The 21,434-nt window shown below is 46.2% G+C and overlaps 1 protein-coding gene across 5 annotated transcripts in view; it reads right to left on the reverse strand.

The window, feature by feature from the left end:
- The window catches only part of TNRC18 (trinucleotide repeat containing 18), a 366,965-nt gene that overhangs the window by 158,040 nt on the left and 187,491 nt on the right, over positions 1-21,434 (reverse strand). For all 5 annotated transcript variants that reach the window (XM_040357106.1, XM_040357109.1, XM_040357105.1 and 2 more), the window contains one exon: positions 16,705-16,933. In XM_040357106.1, the coding sequence (XP_040213040.1) occupies positions 16,705-16,933 (229 nt within the window). The remainder of the gene's footprint in view (positions 1-16,704; positions 16,934-21,434) is intronic.

Consider the following 21,434-nt stretch of genomic DNA (forward strand, 5'->3'; position numbering starts at 1 on the left):
CTCCTTCGTTTGACATGTGCTGGCGGCCATCTTGGTTTCTGGGTCTCTTGTAGCCTCCCACCCTGCGGCTCCTCCTTCCCACTGGGAGGAGCTGGATGCCTGGCTCATATATATAGGAGGTATGTGGCTCTGTTCCTTGCTTGGTCCTCCTGTGTTCACATGCTTCTAAGACTGCTGCTGGTTCCTGATCCTGGCTTCGTCTGACTTCCCTGCTGGTTCCTGATCCTGGCTTCGTCTGACTACCCTTCTGGTTCCTGACCTCTGACTTCAAGACTCTGCTTCGGGTTCACCATCCGTTTGGACTTTTGCTTTAATGCTTGATATTCAATAAAGCCTTCTTATTTTCACTTATCTCTTGTTGTACGTCTGGTTCATGGTTCCGTAACATTAGGACCAAGCCATGAATTTTGACGGTACAGGGCCATCCTCGCTACCCACGCTGGTTGCCAGACTTGATCAGTTGGAGTCCCTGTTGGGTCAGTTCGCCGTGGCGTTGCAAACCCTGCTTGAACGCACGGTTCATTCCGCTCCCGTTGCCGATGGGTCGGTTGTCGCTCCTGGGCCCGCTCCTACTGCCGCTCCGGTTGTTGCGCCAGAGTCTACCCCGACACCTGTTGTTGCGCCTGCGGTGTTTCGGGGTATGACCGGTTCTGCCCCCCTTCCACAGCGATTTGGGGGAGAGCCAACTCAGTGCCGAGGTTTCCTTAACCAAGTGGGCATTTATTTCGAGTTGCTGCCACATGCCTTTCCCACTGAGAGATCAAAGGTGGGGTTCTTGATCTCGCTGCTCTCGGACAAGGCCTTGGCCTGGGCCAGCCCTTTATGGGAGAACAACAATCCGGTGGTTGCCGAGTTTTCCGGTTTTGTTGCGTCTCTTCGGAAGGTATTCGATGTGCCGGCTCGCGCCGCCTCTGCTGCGAAGCTCCTTATGTCTGTCAGACAGGGTTCACGATCCGTAGCCGAATACGCCATTGAGTTTCGTACCCTGGCAGCAGAGGTAGGTTGGAATAATGAGGCTCTGGTCGCTGCTTTCTCTCATGGTCTCTCGGATGCCTTGAAGGATGAGGTTGCAGCTAAGGACCTACCAGTGGAGCTCGAGGCTCTTATTTCTTTCCTGATTTTGATTGACACCAGACTCAGGGAGAGACCTTCCTTTAAGGAGTGCCTGCGGAGGCCTCCTAACAGTTTGGCGCCTACGTTTGCTGTTCCACCCGTGCCTCCCTCTCCTCCCACGCCTCCTGGTGTTGACTTGTCTGGGGGTGAACCCATGCAGTTTGCTCGCCTGACCGAGGGAGAGAGGGTACTCCGGAGACGCGAGGGCCGATGCATGTACTGTGGTCTCGGTGGGCATTTTCGGTTGGCATGTCCGAACCGTCCGGGAAACGCTCGCACCTGAGATCCTGTCGGGGGCAGATCTTGGGTGGAGTCTCCTCGTCCCCGGTTTCCCGTGTTGATAAACCACTGATCACTGTTGTCCTCTTCTGGGTCGGGGGCTCGGTGACGACCCAGGCGTTGGTGGACTCTGGTGCTGGTGGTTTTTTCATTGATAGTGAGTTCGCTGCCGCCAATTCCATTCCTCTACAGGCTCGAGGTTCCCCGCTGGCTCTAGAGGCGATAGACGGCAGACCCCTCCAGCCGTCACACGTGACTCATGAGACCCTTCCAGTGGGGATAGCCATTGGTGCCGTTCACAGAGAGTCGGTCTGCTTCCAAGTTATTTCGTCTCCACACTACTCGGTGGTCTTGGGGTACCCCTGGCTCCAGAAGCATAATCCGACTTTCGACTGGAGATCGGCCGAGATCCTCTCATGGTCACCACAGTGTGGGGCTAAGTGCATCCATGGGCCTGTCAAGTTGCTGTGTACTTCCTCGGACTCTCTGTTGCCTCCTGAATACGAGGAGTACCGATACGCGCAGTTGCCCTACCTCCGCACCGCCCATATGATTGTGCCATAGAGTTACAACCTGGTGCCGTTCCTCCTCGCGGCAGGGTCTATCCACTGTCGGTTGCGGAGAATGAGGCCATGGAGGAGTACGTGATGGAGGCGCTGTCCCGTGGTCACATTCGCAAATCCTCGTCCCCGGGCAGGGGCTGGATTTTTCTTTGTGAAAAAGAAGGGCGGTGAGTTGAGGCCGTGCATCGATTACAGGGGCCTTAATTGCATCACGATCAAAAACGCTTACCCGATACCCTTGATTTCCGAGCTGTTCGACCGCCTTAAGGGGGCCATGGTCTTTACCAAACTCGACCTGAGGGTGGCATATAACCTGGTAAGGATCAAGGCGGGCGATGAGTGGAAGACCGCGTTTAACACCAGGACCGGTCATTATGAATCCTTGGTTATGCCCTTTGGGTTGTGCAATGCGCCCGCAGTCTTTCAGGAATTCATCAATGATGTTTTCCGTGACCTGTTGCAGCAGTGTGTGGTGGTCTATTTGGATGACATCTTGGTATACTCCGAGTCCATGGAGGCCCACATTCTGGATGTCAAGCGAGTGTTGCAATGGTTACGAGAGAACAAGCTGTTCGGTAAGCTTGAGAAATGCGAATTTCACCGATCCCAGGTAACCTTCTTAGGTTACATAATTTCCGCTGAGGGGTTCTCCATGGACCCTGAGAAGGTTTCGGCGGGGGCGTGGCCGAGAGCGGCATGTGAGAGGACGTGCATCACGGAGCTCCCGCACTAATCCTCTATTGATCCTCTTCCCAGCCAGCTGATCCTTGCGGAATTCGACCTACCTGTTGCAGGTTCCCCTCTGGACATCCCGGGTGACATCGACGGCGATCGTGGAAGCCATGCTGACCCGCAAGCAGCTAGAGACCGGGGCGCCCGAAATCCAACATGGCGCCGCGGCTCCTCTATCGCAGCGCGCACGAGGCACAGAGAAAGTAAAGGACGCGGGTAAGCCTCCTAAAACCCCTCGTGGGACTGGGAAAGACCCCCCAAAGGATATTCTTTATTATGCCCAGAAATTAACAAGTGCAGCAGCACATGGGAGCGGGGAAGATATGTCAGCCACCCCTGCAGTCTTTCATGTGCAGACAGAGGATGAGGTAGACACTCAGGTCCCCTCAGCGCGGGACTTGTTGATGATGGAGGAGGATGAGGAGGATGAGGGTGATGCTCAGCCCTCTCTAGCTGATATACTGCGTGCGGTAAATAAATGCACAGCGTCAGTACACTCATTGCAGGAAAATTTTGGCACTTTGAAGGAGGAATTGGGGTTCATTAGACATGACCTGCAGAAGACGCGGGAACGCACTACTGCTGCTGAAGGACGCATCAGCGATTTGGAAGACAAGCTGACACCACTCATAAGGGATGTGAAAATCACTGACAGGATTGCCAGGGCGAATGACCTCAAGTCTGACGACATTGAGAATCGTCTACGACGAAACAATGTTCGTATAGTGGGGCTCCCCGAGAAAACCGAGGGCAGGGATCCCACTGAGTTTGTGGAACAATGGTTACTCCAGGTGTTCGGAAAGGAGGTCTTCACCCGATTGTATTCGGTGGAACGGGCACACAGAGTACCAACTAGGCCCCTACCGCCAGGACACCCGCCACGCACCATGATTGCTAGGCTGCTCAACTATAAGGATAAAGAAATTGTGCTCAGACAAGCGAGGGAGCGCCGCAATATCCTATTTAATGGAGCTCGGGTATCGTTTTACCCTGACTATTCTGCGGAAGTGCAAAAGCGAAGAGCAAGATTTATTGATGTTAAGAAGAGGTTACAGCGGCTGCGGGCCTCATATGCCATGCTGTTCCCAGCGAAGCTCCGGATCATAGTGGGTGGTCAGTCCCATTTCTTTGAATCGGCGGCTGATGCATCATCCTGGCTGGACGCCAATGAACATGCTGTTCGTCAAGAGGGCAGGAGAGCAGCGGCAGAGGGAGACTGATATATGGGTTTCGCAGATTCCGGTTCGGTACAGGTCTATTCATTCCAGATTGGCTGGGAAGCCACTACCTACAGGTTTTTCTTCTTTCTCTAACTGCGTTGTGAGCAAGTGAATTTTTTTTAACAAGTACTTCAGTGATTTTGTATATTTTTGTCCTTGAGGAAGTATTCTCTCAGGAGGCATCTGAAGTGTAGGATCAAGGAGTTTGACTTGACCTACAGGGTTTCTTGGGTGGGTGTTCGATTTTCTTTGATTTCTGTTTCCCCCCCCCTTTTTTTTTTTTCTTAGTTTGGTACCTTTGCAACCCCTGCCCGGTGTCCCATGCTATGGAGGGCTCTCCTGGTGGTCACTGGGGAGTATCGTTTGTTGGTTGCATGCACGATTTTATTTTTCATGCTTTAATTCTTTCTTATCACAGCTACAGCTCTGAACAGTGCCGAAGTGCTCACAGGAAACTCTTGAAGCGGATCTCAGGTACTATGTTTTTGTTACACTTGGCGCACTGGACCTATGCACACCCTATGGCGTCTAGGGTACACGATTTGTTACTTTTTTTGGATTATAGGTCGATTTAAGAATGAGTACTGTTACATTGCTTTCTTGGAACATTAGGGGTGTTCAGAGCCCCCTGAAACGTACCATGGTTACTACTATTTTGAAAAAGTACTCCCCTGCTATCTATGTTCTGCAGGAGACTCACCTTGTGCCGGACACGATTTCTTGCCTGGGTTTTTCTTGGGTGGGTTGGGCCTACCACTCGACCCATACCTCCTATTCGAGGGGGGTGAGTGTGCTGGTCCATAAAGCCCTGGAGTTTCTTCTGCTGGACAAACTGATAGATGACGAGGGACGATATGTGGTCTTACTGTGTAAAATTGGTCAATTGAAATGTATATTAGCTGCTATATATGTTCCCCCTCCTTTTAACTCTGAGGTACTGCGGATTTTGTTAATGTACCAGTTGGACCACCCGGATGTACCGTTTGTTGTCATGGGTGACTTCAACTGTTATATGGATCCTGTCATGGACAAGCATCCACCTCCGTTGGCTTCCCACAACAGAGCTCGAACGGCACTGCGGAAATTCACGGAGGAGGTGGGGTGGGTTGACCCGTGGCGCAGCCGGAACCCACAGCAAAAGTTGTTCTCCTGTTTCTCTAAGACTCACCTTTCCCTGTCACGTATTGACCTATGCATCTGCTCGCCCCAGACGGTCAATCTGTTGGAGGATCTTCGATACCTGGTGAGGGGGGTGTCGGATCATTCCCCTCTCTTGGCATCCCTGGTTGTTAGGCCCGCTACGGATCTTCCTAGAGCTCCTTGGAAGCTCAACGCCTTCTGGCTCAATTTGTTCCCTTCCCATGTGCAAGTAGCGGAGGAGATTGCTGGGTTTTGGCGGCGTCATGAGGGTCACCCGGATTTGGGATTGACCTGGGAGACGTTTAAAGCGTTTCTCAGGGGAATCTTGATAAAGGAGGTCAATGGTATCAAGGCCAAGACGAATGGGGTACGGGAGCAATCTGAAGTGTTGGTGAGCAGGCTGGAGGCAGAATTTATTGCAGATCCTTCAGATGCAGCTAGAGAGGCGTGGATAGCTGCACAGGAGGCAGTGGATAGGATTACTAGGGAGTCAGCTGATAGAAAACGTTTTTTCAATAGACAGGCTTTCTTTGAGGAGGGGGAACAAACAGGCCGTTTGCTTGCAAAGATAGTGAAGGCGTCCCAAACGTCCCCATCTATAGGCGCACTACAAAAGGAGGGGGGTGGGCTTGTAAATACTCCCGTACAAATTATGGAGGAGCTAGTTAGGTTTTATTCTGATTTATACAGGTCCCGAGTGACTTATTCAGACTTGGAGTTACAGGAGTACCTGCGGGGAATTGAGCTGCCTAGTTTGTCGGCTAGCCAGAGGGCACTTCTGGATTCTCCGATCAGGTTGGAGGAACTGCAAGAGGCTCTCAGTCTTTTTCCTAACTCCAAGTCTCCGGGGGATGATGGGCTGCCCATGGAAATTTTCAAACAATATGGGGGGATAGTCTTGCCACACTTGCTCAGAGTTCTTAATTTTGCCAGAGATCGACAGTATCTACCAGACTCCATGACCAGAGCTTGCATTGTTCTCCTTCTAAAACCGGGTAAAGACCCGCTTGACCCGGGTTCGTATAGGCCGATATCGCTCTTGCAGAGCGATATTAAAATTTTAGCGAAAGTCCTGGCCTTGAGGCTCAACAAGGTTATCTCCTGCATCATCCACTCGGATCAGTCCGGCTTTATGCCCCAAAAATGCACAGCCATCAATCTCCGCAGGCTTTATTTGAACATTCAGACAAAGTCGGAGCATATGGGAAATAGGGCCCTATTGTCATTAGATGCCCACAAGGCTTTTGACAGTATAGAATGGGGTTACTTGTGGGCTGTCATGGCCAAATTTGGCTTCGGTGAACAGTTTATGTCGTGGGTACAATTACTATACTGTTCGCCCAGGGCGGTGATTAGGGAGGCGGGCCATGTCTCTAAACCGTTTACCCTGCATAGGGGTACCCGACAGGGATGCCCGCTGTCCCCACTTCTCTTCGCCGTGGCCATTGAACCCATGGCAGCCTTGATAAGAGCGAATCAGAGAGTGAGGGGTCTACAATATGGGGAGATCCAGGAGAAGATTATGTTGTACGCCGACGACACCATGCTCCTTTTGGGTGACACTGATGGCTCCCTGGAGGAGGCTATGGAAGTGGTCGGCAGGTTTGGGTCCTATTCTGGCCTGGTCATCAACTGGACCAAGTCCTCGCTTTTATTGCTGGACGGGGTCCAGGGGGGCGAGGAGAGGTTGATTCACAGGGTACCGGTATCTGCAGGATTTAAGTACCTCGGTATCCAGATTACCCCTGAACCACGGGATTTTATTGCGCTTAATTTGACACCGTTGCTGAACAGAATTAGAGATAAAGTTAAGATCTGGTCTCGCCTTAAGATGTCCCTAGTAGGCAGGGTCAATCTTATTAAAATGATCTTTATGCCCCAGCTCTTATATATCCTGCACAACACTCCAGTGGTCATTCCTCTGAAGATGTTCAGGATTATTAATTCCCTTTTTAGGACCTTTATCTGGCAGGCCAAGTCCCCTAGGGTGAAGCTGGAACAGTTTCAGAAGCCAAAGGTGGCGGGTGGCCTCGCCCTCCCTAATCCTTGGGTATATTATTTGGCGGCTCAGGCGCAACACATCGCCAGGGCTATGCCAAAGGGTCAGGTTCTAGAGGGTGGCGAGGGGCGGTCGGATCCCATTAGGGCCCTGATGTGTTATGCCACTGGCTTCGATAGCGTACCTACTGGTATGGAGGCCCTGGCATACGCATTATCTAACAAAAAGTTTCCCACGTATGCGCTGTTGCAAAAAATTTGGAACAAACTTAGACAGATGCAGGAGGTAGAGGGGTTCACGGGTTTCAGCCCGATCTGGGACAATAGGCACTACGAGGAGTTACTCTCATTGGACTGTGGGGCGCGGTGGAGAAGACATGGTGTTACGCTTCTGAAGCATATTTTTGTTGAGGGTGAGCTAATCCCCTTCCCTGAACTGAGGGAGAGGTATCGCCTTCCACAGTCTATGTTTTTCCAGTACATGCAGTTAAGACATGCGGTGATGGCGCAGGCAGGGGGGGCCCCATGGGTTCTTTCGAAAGCGCCGGTATTCAAATTTATGGCTGAGGTGTCTCAGTTTAAGGGCTTTATCTCTGACGCTTACTCAATGATCCTCAATATCTACCTAGATGACTTTCCTCTTGGGGTGTCCGCGAAGTGGGAGAGGGACGTGGGGACCTTCGAGGACGAACAATGGGAGGAGGCACTTCAGGCAGTGCAGCTGTGCTCCCTGAACGTGGCCCAGCGGCTATCCCAACTGTATATTGTGCTCAGAGTGCATTATACACCTGTCAGACTATTTAAAATGGGGGTAAGGTCAGACTCCAATTGTACTAGATGCGCAAGGGACCATGGCGACCTAATTCATTTACTATGGCGGTGCCCCAAGCTTCACTTATTCTGGTCAGGGGTCGTGGCTCTCCTTAACAGTGTTTATAGGACTAACATTCCTGTTGACCCAAAACCCTGTCTTCTTGGAATTATAGATGATACATTAATGGACGATAATAGCAGGCAAGCCTTGTTGAGAGCTCTGTTTCAGGCCCGTAGGTTAATCCTTCGGCATTGGAAGTCGGTTGATCCTCCAACGTTGAAGGAATGGATTGCTCAAATGGGTGACACCATAAGATTGGAGAAGTATGTTTATCAACACAGGGGGTGCTCTGGAAAATTTGAGCAAGTGTGGGCTCCATGGTTAGATTCCCCTGGCTTATCTCCAGTAGATCTGGTCATGGATAGGCTGCTTAGATAGATGGGGGGGTAGTCAGCCATAGGGGGCAGTCAGAAAGTGGGGAGGTTGATTCTCTGGAAATTTGCTGTGTATAGCATTTGGAGGATGTGGGTATTCCAGTGGGGCTAGTGCCTTTTAAACAGTTGCCTCGGACTGAGGTTGTATGTTGTATGGGAGTCTGCTGTACTATATGTGTAAACTGTCATCTGCACTGGCAGAATGTTTCGGTGATGTGTCTATGAGCTGTGTACTTGCTGTGATTTTCTTTTCTGTTTAAGAAAAATGTTTTTGTTTCTTTTAATAAACATCTTTGATTTAAAAAAAGAGAAGGTTTCGGCTGTCTTACAGTGGCCTCAGCCCAGTGGTCTTCGTTCCTTGCAGCGCTTTTTGGGCTTCGCCAATTATTATCGGAAGTTCATCAGGGACTTCTCCGTGCTGGCCAAGCCTCTCACGGATCTGACCAGGAAGGGCAGTAATTCCCAGGTCTGGCCGCTCGAGGCCATCCGGGCTTTTGAGGCCCTAAAATCCGCCTTTGTGTCGGCTCCGATTCTGTCTCATCCCAACCCTGGGTTGCCCTTTGTCCTCGAGGTGGACGCTTCTGAGACGGGAGTAGGCGCCCTTCTGTCTCAGCGTAGAACACCAGAGGGTCCCGCTGCTTCCTTGTGGGTTTTACTCCCAGAAACTGTCACCTGCGGAGTGCAACTATCAGATTGGTGACAGGGAGTTATTGGCCATAGTGCAGGCTCTCAAAGAGTGGAGGCACTTGCTCGAGGGCTCGGTGGTTCCGGTTCTCATCCTGACGGACCACAAGAATCTGACCTACCTTTCTGAGGCCAAGAGATTGACACCACGTCAGGCCAGATGGGCTCTGTTCTTGTCACGTTTTAATAATGTGGTCTCCTACCTTCCCGGTTCCAAGAACATCAGGGCGGATGCCTTATCACGGCAGTACTCCGAGCTGTCCAGGGAGGAATCTATTCCGACTTCGGTCATACCTCCGAATCAGATCCTGGCCGCCATTCGCACCAGCCTGACCTCTCCCCTTGGTGAGCAGATTTTGGCGGCTCAATCTGGTGCTCCCTCTGGGAGACCCAACGGCAGATGTTTTGTGCCTGAGGAGTTGCGCACTCGGTTGTTGCGAACCTACCATAACTCCAAGACCGCGGGGCATCCTGGTAAGAATCAGCTGTCCTGGGCTGTTTCACGTCTGTTCTGGTGGCCTTCCCTACGTTCCGACATCGCCGCATATGTAGCGGCATGCTCCGTTTGTGCCCAAAGTAAGTCCCCTCGGCACCTTCCGTTGGGCCTGCTGCAACCCATAGCCACCGGGGAGCGCCCATGGTCACACCTGGGGATGGATTTCATTGTGGACCTCCCTGCATCCCGAGGCCATACGGTCATTCTGATGATTGTGGATCGGTTTTCCAAAATGTGCCACTGTGTTCCTCTCAAGAAGTTACCCTCTGCACAAGAGTTGGCCACGATTTTTGCCTGGGAGGTCTTCCGATTGCACGGTTTGCCCAAGGAGATAGTGTCAGATCGGGGGAGTCAGTTTGTGTCCAGGTTCTGGCGCGCCTTTTGCTCCCAGTTGGGGATTCATCTCTCCTTCTCCTCGGCCTACCACCCTCAGTCCAATGGGGCCGCAGAACGATCCAATCAGGCATTGGAGCAATTCCTTTGTTGCTATGTCTCCGATCACCAGGACAATTGGGTTGACCTCCTGCCTTGGGCTGAGTTTGCCAGGAACACGGCGGTGAACTCTTCCTCTGGGACGTCTCCCTTCTTGGCCAATTATGGGTTCCAACCTGCCGTGTTACCGGAGGCATTCTCTCCCCAGGATATTCCGGCTGTGGAGGATCACCTTTCCGTCCTACGCGCCTCTTGGGTACAGATCCAGAAGTCCCTTGAGGTCTCTGCGCAGCGCCAGAAACTCCAGGCTGATCGCAGACGAGCGCCTGCTCCTTCCTACCAGGTCGGAGACCGTGTATGGTTGTCCACTCGCAACCTCAACCTTCGAGTGCCCACTCCCAAGCTGGCTCCTCGCTTTGTTGGTCCCTTCCGAGTGCTTCGCAGGGTAAACCCGGTAGCCTATGCCCTTGCGCTTCCTCCTGGCATGCGGATCTCCAACGTGTTTCATGTCTCCCTGTTGAAGCCACTGGTGTGCAATCGCTTCACTTCCTCGGTTCCTCGGCCTCGTCCGGTCCAAGTGGGCAATCATGAGGAGTATGAGGTGAGCAATATCCTGGACTCACGCCTGGTCCGCGGTCGGGTGCAGTTTTTGGTCCACTGGCGTGGTTATGGTCCAGAGGAGCGTTCCTGGGTTCCCTCCGCTGATGTCCATGCTCCTGCTTTGCTCCGAGCCTTCCACGCACGCTTCCCTCAGAAACCGTTTTTTGCACCGCGGAGGAGGGGCCCTTGAGGGGGAGGTACTGTCATGGTCTTACCTCTCTCCTGTCTCCTTCGTTTCACATGTGCTGGCGGCCATCTTGGTTTCTGGGTCTCTTGTAGCCTCCCACCCTGCGGCTCCTCCTTCCCACTGGGAGGAGCTGGATGCCTGGCTCATATATATAGGAGGTCTGTGGCTCTGTTCCTTGCTTGGTCCTCCTGTGTTCACATGCTTCTAAGACTGCTGCTGCTGCTGGTTCCTGATCCTGGCTTCGTCTGACTTCCCTGCTGGTTCCTGATCCTGGCTTCGTCTGACTACCCTTCTGGTTCCTGACCTCTGGCTTCAAGACTCTGCTTCGGGTTCACCATCCGTTTGGACTTTTGCTTTAATGCTTGATATTCAATAAAGCCTTCTTATTTTCACTTATCTCTTGTTGTACGTCTGGTTCATGGTTCCGTAACAGACACTCTGGCCAACTCGTGATGTTGCAGCCCTACTGTGTATGTGTTTGGCCCAGCATGTATATAAGTGAATGCAGGGGGCAGAGAAATACTCAGATTCCTGCATTTGCTGCTTAGAGCCTCCCAGACCATCCCTAAGCTCCACTAAAGCCATGCAACACTTGGGGCAGCCCAGGAAGCTACAGTACTAGTACTAAGAGCCGGTTCACACTGGGGCAGCACGACTTCGGGGGCGACTCGGCAAGGCGTCCTGAAGACAACTTCAGAGGCGACTTGCAAAATGACTTCTGTATAGAAGTCAATGCAAGTCGCCCCCAAAGTCGTACAAGAACCTTTTTCTAAGTCAGAGCTACTTGCGTCGCTCCTATTAGAACAGTTCTATTGAATAGAATGGGACGCGACTTGTCCCAGTGTGAACCGGCTCTAAATTAGTCAGTAAAAAATAAGAAATAAATGTAAATAAAAAAAACACTCCAGAAACAGACTAATCATGTCCTGCCCCAGGGACTACCAGAGGGGACACACACCAGCCCATGCTGCAGGACCCCCTAGAGTCCAATCTTCATTTATCACAGCGGGTTCTGTGTCTAAAGGCCTTCAAAGACTCGACTCCCAGCAGGGGATTACTGCCCTGAACCTGTATAGGATCCTAAAAGCCTGCAAGGCATGAGATCATTGCACAGAGGGCTTAGTCAAGGTAGAGGGAATTATGACCAGTTTCAAATACCAGTCAATATTGGCACAAAACCTTCAGGCTTAAAGCTGAACATGAAGAGGAACTTCATCTTTCAGCATAACAACCCAAAACATTCATCCAAATCAACAAAGGAATGGCTTCACCAGAAAAATAATGTTTTGGAATGGCCCAGCCGCCCAGACCTGAATCTGATTGAAAAACTGTAGGGTGATCTGATAAGGACTGTGCACAGGAGATGCCCCTGCAATCTGTTTTTGCAAAGAAGAGGGGGGGGGATATTGCCAAGTCAAGATGTGCCATGCTGATAGACTCATATCCCAAAGAGACTGAGTGGTGTAATAAAGTTAAAAGATGCTTCTACAAAGTATTAGTTTAAGAGTGTGCACACTTATGCAGCCATATTTTTTTTTTACATCCCTCCACCTAAAACATTTCAGTTTGTTGTACCGAGTTGTACAGATTATAGGTCACATTAAAAGGTGGAAGAAGTTCTGAAATAATGTATCTTTGACTCATTGTTTTACATCACAGAAACCTGACATTTTAACAGGGGTGTGTAGACTTTTTATAGCCACTGTACCTGCTCTGTGCAATGGTTTTGCACAGAGCAGCCCCACCCTCCTATACTCGGTTCTGCCCCCCACAACAAGTTATGGGGTCACTCATGCGTGCTTGCTCCCGAGCCCTGCTCTGTGTCCATAAGAGACACAGAGTGGGGCTTGGCCACCCCTCCACTCCCTCGTCACTGGCTCTGATTGACAGCAGCGAGAGACAATGGTTTCCATTGCTGTATCTGAGCCAATAATGAGCAAGAGCGTCTAGAGAGCTCAGATACAGCAGAGAGAAGGTCAGATCCATTGAGAAGCTAGCTATACTTTCATGCAGAGACTGCACAGACATAATCATTACCAAGACACTAGCAACAGGGAGAGGTTATGCCTGGGGCGAGATGTCCTGTCTTTTTTTGCTTTTTTTTTGTTTTACATCTTGAGAGTTCTCTTTTTGCACTTCTTTGAACAGGGCCCCAATTTAATGCATAGTTTATGTACTTAGAATTGATTATACACTGTTGGATTGATTCTGCACAATTTATTTTTTCACTGCATGGAGTTTAGGTTGAGCGTAGAATTTTTTGTAGCTTGCTTAACAAATAAACAGGTATAAGCCACAATAAAGTTTCAGATACATTTTTTACAATGCATCATACTGAAAAAAACAGTAGTTATGTATAATCTCCATATAAAAAGCACTTTATTTAAAACTTAAGACAGTGGCAATACACTCATCCTTTCCATTCTCATTTTCAAGATAATTTATGACATATTCTACACAGCACTAGATCCAGCAGCATTTATAGTACATGAAAAAGGAGAGATCAACTAAGGGAGCATCAACTAAGTGCGGTATTAAAACACACATTTATTAAAAAGTGAATGAGCAACTAAAAAAAAAAAAAAACTGTAAAAAGAGAAAGGCAGGCATGTCTGATTTATCTGCGGCCTGATGGTGGGCGCAAGTTAGATTCTCCGACTGGAATGATGATTCTGCTCCTCACCGTGCTCAAAGACCATGGGGGATAGCAGCCGGAAAGTAGCAGGGCCGGCATGGAATAAAACCGGATCCGCTTCTTTATCAAATCTGTTACATACTATGGAGAGCAGGGGGTGAGGCCTCAAAGGATGATGGTACCTTGCGCAATATCAACAGCAACCCCATTTATAAACACAATGAATACCAATACAGTGTTGATAAAATACAGTAGGGATAACACTAAAGCTAAAAACTGGACAATGCCATATTGAACGCCTCAAATAAAAAATAAAATAAAAAATGTCAACTTGTATGGTGGAATGTAACAGTGATTATAGACAATCATGCATGTAACATAGAACCATGAATAAGCAAAGGAATATGGAAAATATAGAAAAAATTAAACCACGAAAACTAAAATAGTATATAAGCATAGAATCTGAAGACAAGTATCAGACACAGGATTACCATCAAAACAAACAGCATAATAACTAGAGGCATCAAAAATGAAAGTATTACAACTAGAACAACTACATCACTGCAATGTATAATGCATCACAGTGATTTTAATGCAATGGTGGAGACTCATACCACTAGTTGGTGCTTGGGGACCAACCTAAGTTAGCTTGTTAATGAGCTACGGTGTGTGCCATGTGTTATGAGCGCGGTCATGCATCACATACCGTGGGTAACAAGCCACTTGCATGACCACTAGCCACAGTGAGCTGTAAATAAAATTATATGTGTGTTCTCACAACAATGTTTCATGCTTTGTTGTCACACAAACAGCGTGCAATGCGCTACAGAAGCTATATAATAATTTATGTGAGCAGCATGTTACCCATGGTATGTGACGCATTACAGTAATGCATGACCTTGCTCATTAACACATGTCACACACTATCGCTCATGAACCAAGCTTATTTAAGTTGGTCCCTAAGCACAAACTAGTGTTTAGATTCTATACAATTGCATTAAAGTCACTGATTCATTACACGTAGTAGTGTGTAATGACGTGGTTGTTTTAGCTTGGATGCTTTCATTTTCAATGCCTCTAGTTATTATGCGGTTTATTTTGATGGTACACATGTGTCTTATACTTGCCTTCAGATTTTATTCCTATGTACTATTTTAGTTTTTATGGTTTAATTTTGCCTGTATTTTCCAAATTCTTTAGTAAAAGATAAGATTTATACAATCTGAAGCAAAAGCAGAGTATTCTCCATATTCATTTCCTTATAATCGCTGTTACATTCCACCATATAAGTGAAACAATTTTTTTAATTCGTTTTTGGTTTAAGGTGTGCAATATGGCATTGTCCAGTTTTTAGCTATAGTGTTATACCCTGTTATTATAAATACAGTATTGATATTTGATTCACTGTCTTCATTTGGTTCGCTGTCCCCTTTAAGGTGGGCTACTGTTGATATTGAAAATGAGCAGTACCATAATTCTTTGGGGCCTTGCCCCCTGTTCATTCCTATATAAGGGTGCGCTCCACATTGTGTAACAAATTTGATTAAAAAAAGCAACTATGAAACGCATAACCATGCCCCTTCCTGCAGCTCCATGATGACGTCACTTCCGGTTTGTTCCACGCTGGTCCTGCTACATCCAGGCACAATCCCCCATGGTCTTTAAGCATGGTGAGGAGCAGAAACATCAGTCCAGCTGGAGAACTGGACTTGTGCCTGTCATCAGACCACAGATAAATTAGACAAGCCTGTCTTACTCTCTTTACATATGAGTCGCCCACTGACCTTTTAATAAATGTGTGTTTTGATACTGCACTTAGTTGGCGCCCCTTTGTGCTCCATTTCCAGATTGACATAGTTTGCTTCAATGAATGGGGCTGCTGCCACTTATGAAAGCCATGGACTATTATGGACTTTAATGCATACAGACTTTTCAGCTCTGTGTACTGGGGTAGTACACACCTCCTCCTCCACCATTTACAATAGTGTAAATTATAATAGTATAATTATTAGTGTAATAACTGGGCAGCTAATATCCTATTCATATTAACATAAATTTATGCCTGTGGAAAGGATACCTTTATTTACAACAATTTCTAACATCTGAAGGCTACTGTATTTATCGGCGTATAACGCGCACTTTTCCCCCCTTAAAATCAGGGGGAAATCATGGGTGCGCGTTATGCGCTGATGTCATTTTCGTTTACCAATGGGGGGGGCGGGGATTGGGCGGGAGTGTCATGCCGGCCGTCCCACCTCGCATAGGACAGCCCGCCGGGGTACTAAAAAGATTTTAAAAAGTCCCTTCTCTCCTCTTCTTGCTCCTCCTCCCCCTCCGAGTGTAGCTTCAGATTGGAGGAGAGGAGGAGACTGTGTGGTTTGAGCGGGAGACTGTGTGGTTTGATGCCGACCTGATCGGCTTTGCGGGCATCCGTGGGGACCCAATCCGGCACTGTCTTGAACGGGTATCAACACCCAGAGACCTGATCCGACGTGATCCGTGAGACGTCGGGACTACAGACGCTGAAGCTAGGTGAGTGGAGCGGCTCATGCTGTGACAGGAGAAGCAGGTAGGAGGGCAGAGTATTACCCCCCCCCCCCACCCATACAGCACTCACAGGCAGTTTGAAAACTGAGATCTATGAGATCTATGTGTAATGTGCTGTGATGTGATCTATGTGTAATGTGCTGTGATGTGATCTGTGTGTAATGTGCTGGGATCTGTGTGTAATGTGCTGGGATCTGTGTGTAATGTGCTGGGATCTGTGTGTAATGTGCTGGGGGCTTTGGAATATAAAAGGGGCTGTTGAAAGTTTTTTTCCTAAAACTTCCCTCCTAAAATTAGGGTGCGCATTATACGCCGATGCGCGTTATACAGAGATAAATACGGTATATTTGAGTTTCCTAGATTAAGTACGGCACTACCTTTTAACACAAGCCTTATACAGCCATGTCTGCTAACCTTGTTTAAAAATACTGGGCAAGACTTCCTATGGTGGTCAACGCTTGCTATAATGACTGTGCAGGATAATGCCATGTTAAAATTTAGCTGAGGTATCCATGTCCATCTATGTGTTTTACTCTTTATTTACCAGTTACAGTCTATTCCTTAGTTAGCCAGTGTTCTTACAGTCTGTGCTGGTCTGTTAAAACCTATGCCAATTAGCATCTACAACCCTAAAGTTTCAAAATGACACTCGAAACATTGATGCACATGCTATTGGTTGGTTTAATTATAAAACCAAAATATATTGATGCAGTTGACTATTCAGGAAGACCCAACAGGTGAGCCAACTTACTCGTAGGCACCCTAAACAACAACAATAGTTCTGAGTGATGATCCCTACACTAGGGAATATGTAGAATAATTCAAAATACCTTCTTTTGAGTTAGTCCTCGAAAGTTGAAAACTGCACATTTGCTTGAAGTCTGAGGATGAAATATTCTTTAGGTTTCTTACATCTCTCAGTTTCCTTCCATTATGATCTGTAAACTTAAAGCAGGATTTTTCTTTGTTTGGTTTTGTTAGTGAGAGGGCTGTGTCCAATGTGCTAATGAGATGGTCCTGGATGCTAGATTTCCTTTTCTTTTTAAAAATGCTTTGAGCCTGGCATGAGAAAAAATAGAGAACATGCTAAATGTAAAATACATAAATATATTTGAATAGTATTCTACCCATTTTTAAAAAAATGTATGGTGGGGTTTATACTGAATCGTCATCAAATACCAATCCCTCACTGTCTCTTCTATACAGAAATAAATTCTACATATTTATCACTTATATACCTGCAAACACTCCCTCTTCCAGCATAACTAGTGGCTTAACAGCAGCAGGTGGTAACTGTTCAACCTAGGTGTCAGCAGTAAGGAGGCTATAAGTGCAGGCTTTTTGGATGGATTGATCTACAGCTTGATGGTGCCTGTCAAGTAATTGGGAAAGCAGGGGAACCTTTTCTCTATTAAGTGATAAAATTACACCATTGATCTATTAAGCCGAGTTCCCAGTGACCACTAATGCAAGGGGACACTTGTCCAATTAATTACACCAATGTAAAAAAAGTATAAATTTTTCACTCTTTTGGGTTTCTTCTCTCCCCATCTTTGTTATTCATTATATATTAAATATAATATATGTCATGCCCTGGGTAAATATGCTGGGTATGCCAAGAGGTGCGATTATGAACAACTACGTCTATATCTTACATTGGATAACTAGTTATGGCTGGTGCTGTATTAGTCACTAGATGGATTGGAGAGAAAATATGGCTAGGTTTCCAGACAATTTATTAGCTTTCTTTATCAGGCTAACCAATGAACGTAGTAGCTTGAAATTTTGCAGCGTTGAGGAGGGGCTTTGGGGTGGCAGCTGGGTTGCTGATATGGCTATTTTGGATTGTTTCTCTCTCATCTGCCAACTTGCCATATCTGGGCCTTGGTTTTTTGACCCTTGCTACTGGGAATGATTTGATTACTTTTTGTAATGTCCTTGTGCCGTCTCTTGATGTCCTTGAACACACACTTTATCGTTATGCCTTCAATCAATAATCCATAGTCCTATGTTTGCAAAGTTTCTGTTGCAATCATTTTTAATGAATGCAAAAAAACAGAAATGTTTACAATGTTTTCCTCTACTGTTCGCTATCAAAAGAATATGGTTCATTTACATTTGATGTTTTAACCCCAAAAAGCACCACTCTGAAATGATCAACACCTATCAATGAGACCAACAATCAAAGCAATAAACATTTTTAAGAACATGAATAATACACATGCATTCTTTACAAGCACCTTAAAAAGAAAAATTCAGCTAAAACACGTTGGAAATATCTGTAACAATAAAGTATTTCAGAATGAAAAATCAAGTTTCTTCTTATATTTGTTTTATGCACAACTTACACCAGTCTATGCCCATTGAAAAAGTAAACTGCAGGTTAATAAAGTCATAATGAAAGTAACAATGAAAGTGTTATATAAAACGTGAGCTCTATAAAATATTTTGTTAAGTCAAAAATTGAGCAAGTCTGTATTTTTCTCACCAATTTCCTCAAAGAACCCCTGTTTTTGTGCTGCATTAACCCCCTTTGCAATATAACTCTTAGTGAAGAGTAAATTGTTGCCATCTCCAGTACTTTCAACCACCAATATCTGCAAGTTTAACTCCATTGCTTCAAGCTTGTCATATTCAACTTACTGGATTTTCTGATGGCTCCCTCTTTCAGCACTTACTGTACACTGGCCCTTTCCTTTTTTTTTCTCACAGAGAAAGTCAGCCACTGCAAAAGAGAGAGACACTGCAAAAGAAGAGGGGTGAGAAGCAAGCGCTGAAATAAGGAAATAAGCATACAGAAGGGAGAGAAACTGAACTATACAGATAAATCCAAAAAAGGGAAATCAGGAGCACAGACTGGTGGGTGAAAGCTTTGAGGTGACAATTATAGCCAGTGCAGCAGTTATCTAATCTGGAAGGTACATGCTCTACACAATGACTGAACAGTAGAGGAAACTGTAGAGTGGACAACATGATGCATAAATCACACCAGAAGCAGAGCAAACTTACACATTTTTTTTTTTTTAAGCTTGAAACCTATTCAGAACACAAGGAAATTGCAGGAGAAAAACACTGGTGGGTGGGGATCAACATAAGCGAGTAGCATACACCACTGACAAAGGGAGAAAGATAACTAATAGTAAAGGAATAGGAGCTATGAGCAAGGTCACCGAAAAAAAAAAAAAAAGACGCAAAAGCTAAAATGTCTCCCACACCATGGGCAAGCGCTTTTATAGAGAATGGTGGAATTGAACATTGTGTGTCAAAAAGAGACACTTGTCATCAGGCATCTTCCTGAGTTTCCAGGAATTGTCCAGTGGATTCCCCCTGGTACTGAGCTGGTTCCCTGGTTTCCTAGTGTGTGTTTTTTGGACACCTCTAAATGCCCAAAACCCCCCATTCCCCTGCAGCTACTTCAGGCATGTAGAGGTGAGACATGGATTGACCCATTTATCAATCCTGCATTCCCTTTTTGCTTATGTGTTCCTACACCTGTATTCATCTGACTAAATATAAATGAATGTGCAATATATCATGGATTTGAATGAATTATTATTAATTTATTTGTGCATTTATGATTGAATTTTTTTTTTAATAATGGTTTTTGATATGGATTATGATATTACATTAGTGCAACTAATTGTTTATTTTCCCCCCGCCCCTTTGAGGGTGTGGCTCTTTCTGACACACAATTTTCAATTTCACCATTCCCTATAAAAGCACTTGCCCATGGTGTGCGAGACTAGTCTAGCTCTGAGGAAGGGGGTGCGACCCAGAAACGCGTTACCTGTTCCCCGTGTTCTGTGCATGTCAATGCACTGTGTTTATATGGCCTTTTGTCCATTGCATTTTGTGAGTACCCAACTTTAACACTAAAATTTCTTATTATTAAATTATCTCTGTTTTTCTTGTAGTTCCATTCACGCAGGTGTGTAAACATGAGCTGCTTGCATATCTAACACAAAATCTAAAGATCTGCATCTTAGAACACATGTACACACATGTGTAAATGTGAAAATTAAGTCTACAAGTCGTAAAATAAAGTATCATAAAAAACATTGTACACATATGCGCTTTACGCATTTAAACGCAAGTATTTTAATGAACATTAAGCAGGAACTTTTCTTCTAGAAAACGTGTAACATCAGTAACATGTTTAAGTCGGTGTAAATGAAGCCATAGTACAATGTGGTCATTCATAAATCTAGCAGCATTACACATCTACAATATATTAGCACAAATTAAAAATAAATATATATTTTTGTTCCAATTAAACCTAATATTTCCTAAGAAGTATATGGGTTTCATTATATTTGGCTTAATCTTAAAACCTAACCCTAGGTTTTCTGTAACTTTAAATATTTTATTTTGGCCAAGCTGGCCAAAACAATTTTGAATATGCCTACTGGGAGCGATGAACGGTATTTAAATAACCGTGCAGAATACATCACTGTTATCGGAAGCGGGACAGGGGATTCCCATCTGGTTCCTGAAACAAGGTTGAGTCAGCCTGAGCAGTGGTTAGCAATTCACAGGCAGTTTCCATTTTATTTACGAATGCAAGACTTCCTGTGATTGGCCCAGGTAGAGATTTTGATGCAGTCCACCCACCTTTCCACCTCAGCCAGAGAAAGCCTTGTATTCATCCATTCCTTTGAAAGGCCAAGCAGCACTCAATTTGACTTGATTTCGTTCTTGGAATGGGGTGAGAAGTCCTAGCCCTGCTGCCAGAACATGGCTCTGTATATTGTATGGAGTTGATGCTACATACAGTGCATACAGCGCTCCCAATAGGAGCATTAGTTAGTAAAGGAAACCAATTGTTTGTGCCAGCAAGGCCCTAAGTTTGGCCTTTATTTACACTTTGAAACTGAAGCAATGACCTGTGCGAGGGCTAGAGTCCACCATTGAGTGAGATCCTAAATATTCACTCCCCTTCTCCTGAACATGACTGATGCATGTTCAACTATGTTTTATTAATGTTACATAAGATTTGTATAGTTTACTATTGTCCATTTGACTCCTGGACATTTTCTTATGTGTACTCTTTTTTTGTATGCCATTTTGCTTTTTGTACCACCATTTTGTACCAAATAAAAAAGTTTGTAAACAAAAAAAGAAGAAGATGTTTTTATATCTGTTACTGTTTGATTTCACACTGAGTGACTGAGCAGCCAGACAAGCCAGCAACAGCAGCACTTAAGTGACTAAGTTAGGAGAGATCACTGACAGTGCTGTTTTTTGTGTACCAAATTGGGGCAGATCGCTTGAGTTGTAACGACCCCCTCAAACCAGGGGTGGGCCGTTACATGGTCCTGGCTGAGACTTGGAATATAGCGCAACAAAAAGTGCAACAGAGGTAAGGAAGAAAAACGTTGCCATGGTGAAGGTAATTATTACTTTTTTATTTGGCTATCCCACACTCCTCTTTTAAATACATTTTCCTAAGCGTCGACGTACCAGGTCTAAGAGAAAAAAGTTCAGCAAACAACCTACATTGTTCAGTTAATCTGAAAAAAAGATAACCATTTCTTAAAGATAATTATTTTTAAGCCTATAA

Source organism: Rana temporaria, chromosome 6, assembly GCF_905171775.1.
Source record: "Rana temporaria chromosome 6, aRanTem1.1, whole genome shotgun sequence".
NCBI classification, from domain to species: domain Eukaryota; kingdom Metazoa; phylum Chordata; class Amphibia; order Anura; family Ranidae; genus Rana; species Rana temporaria.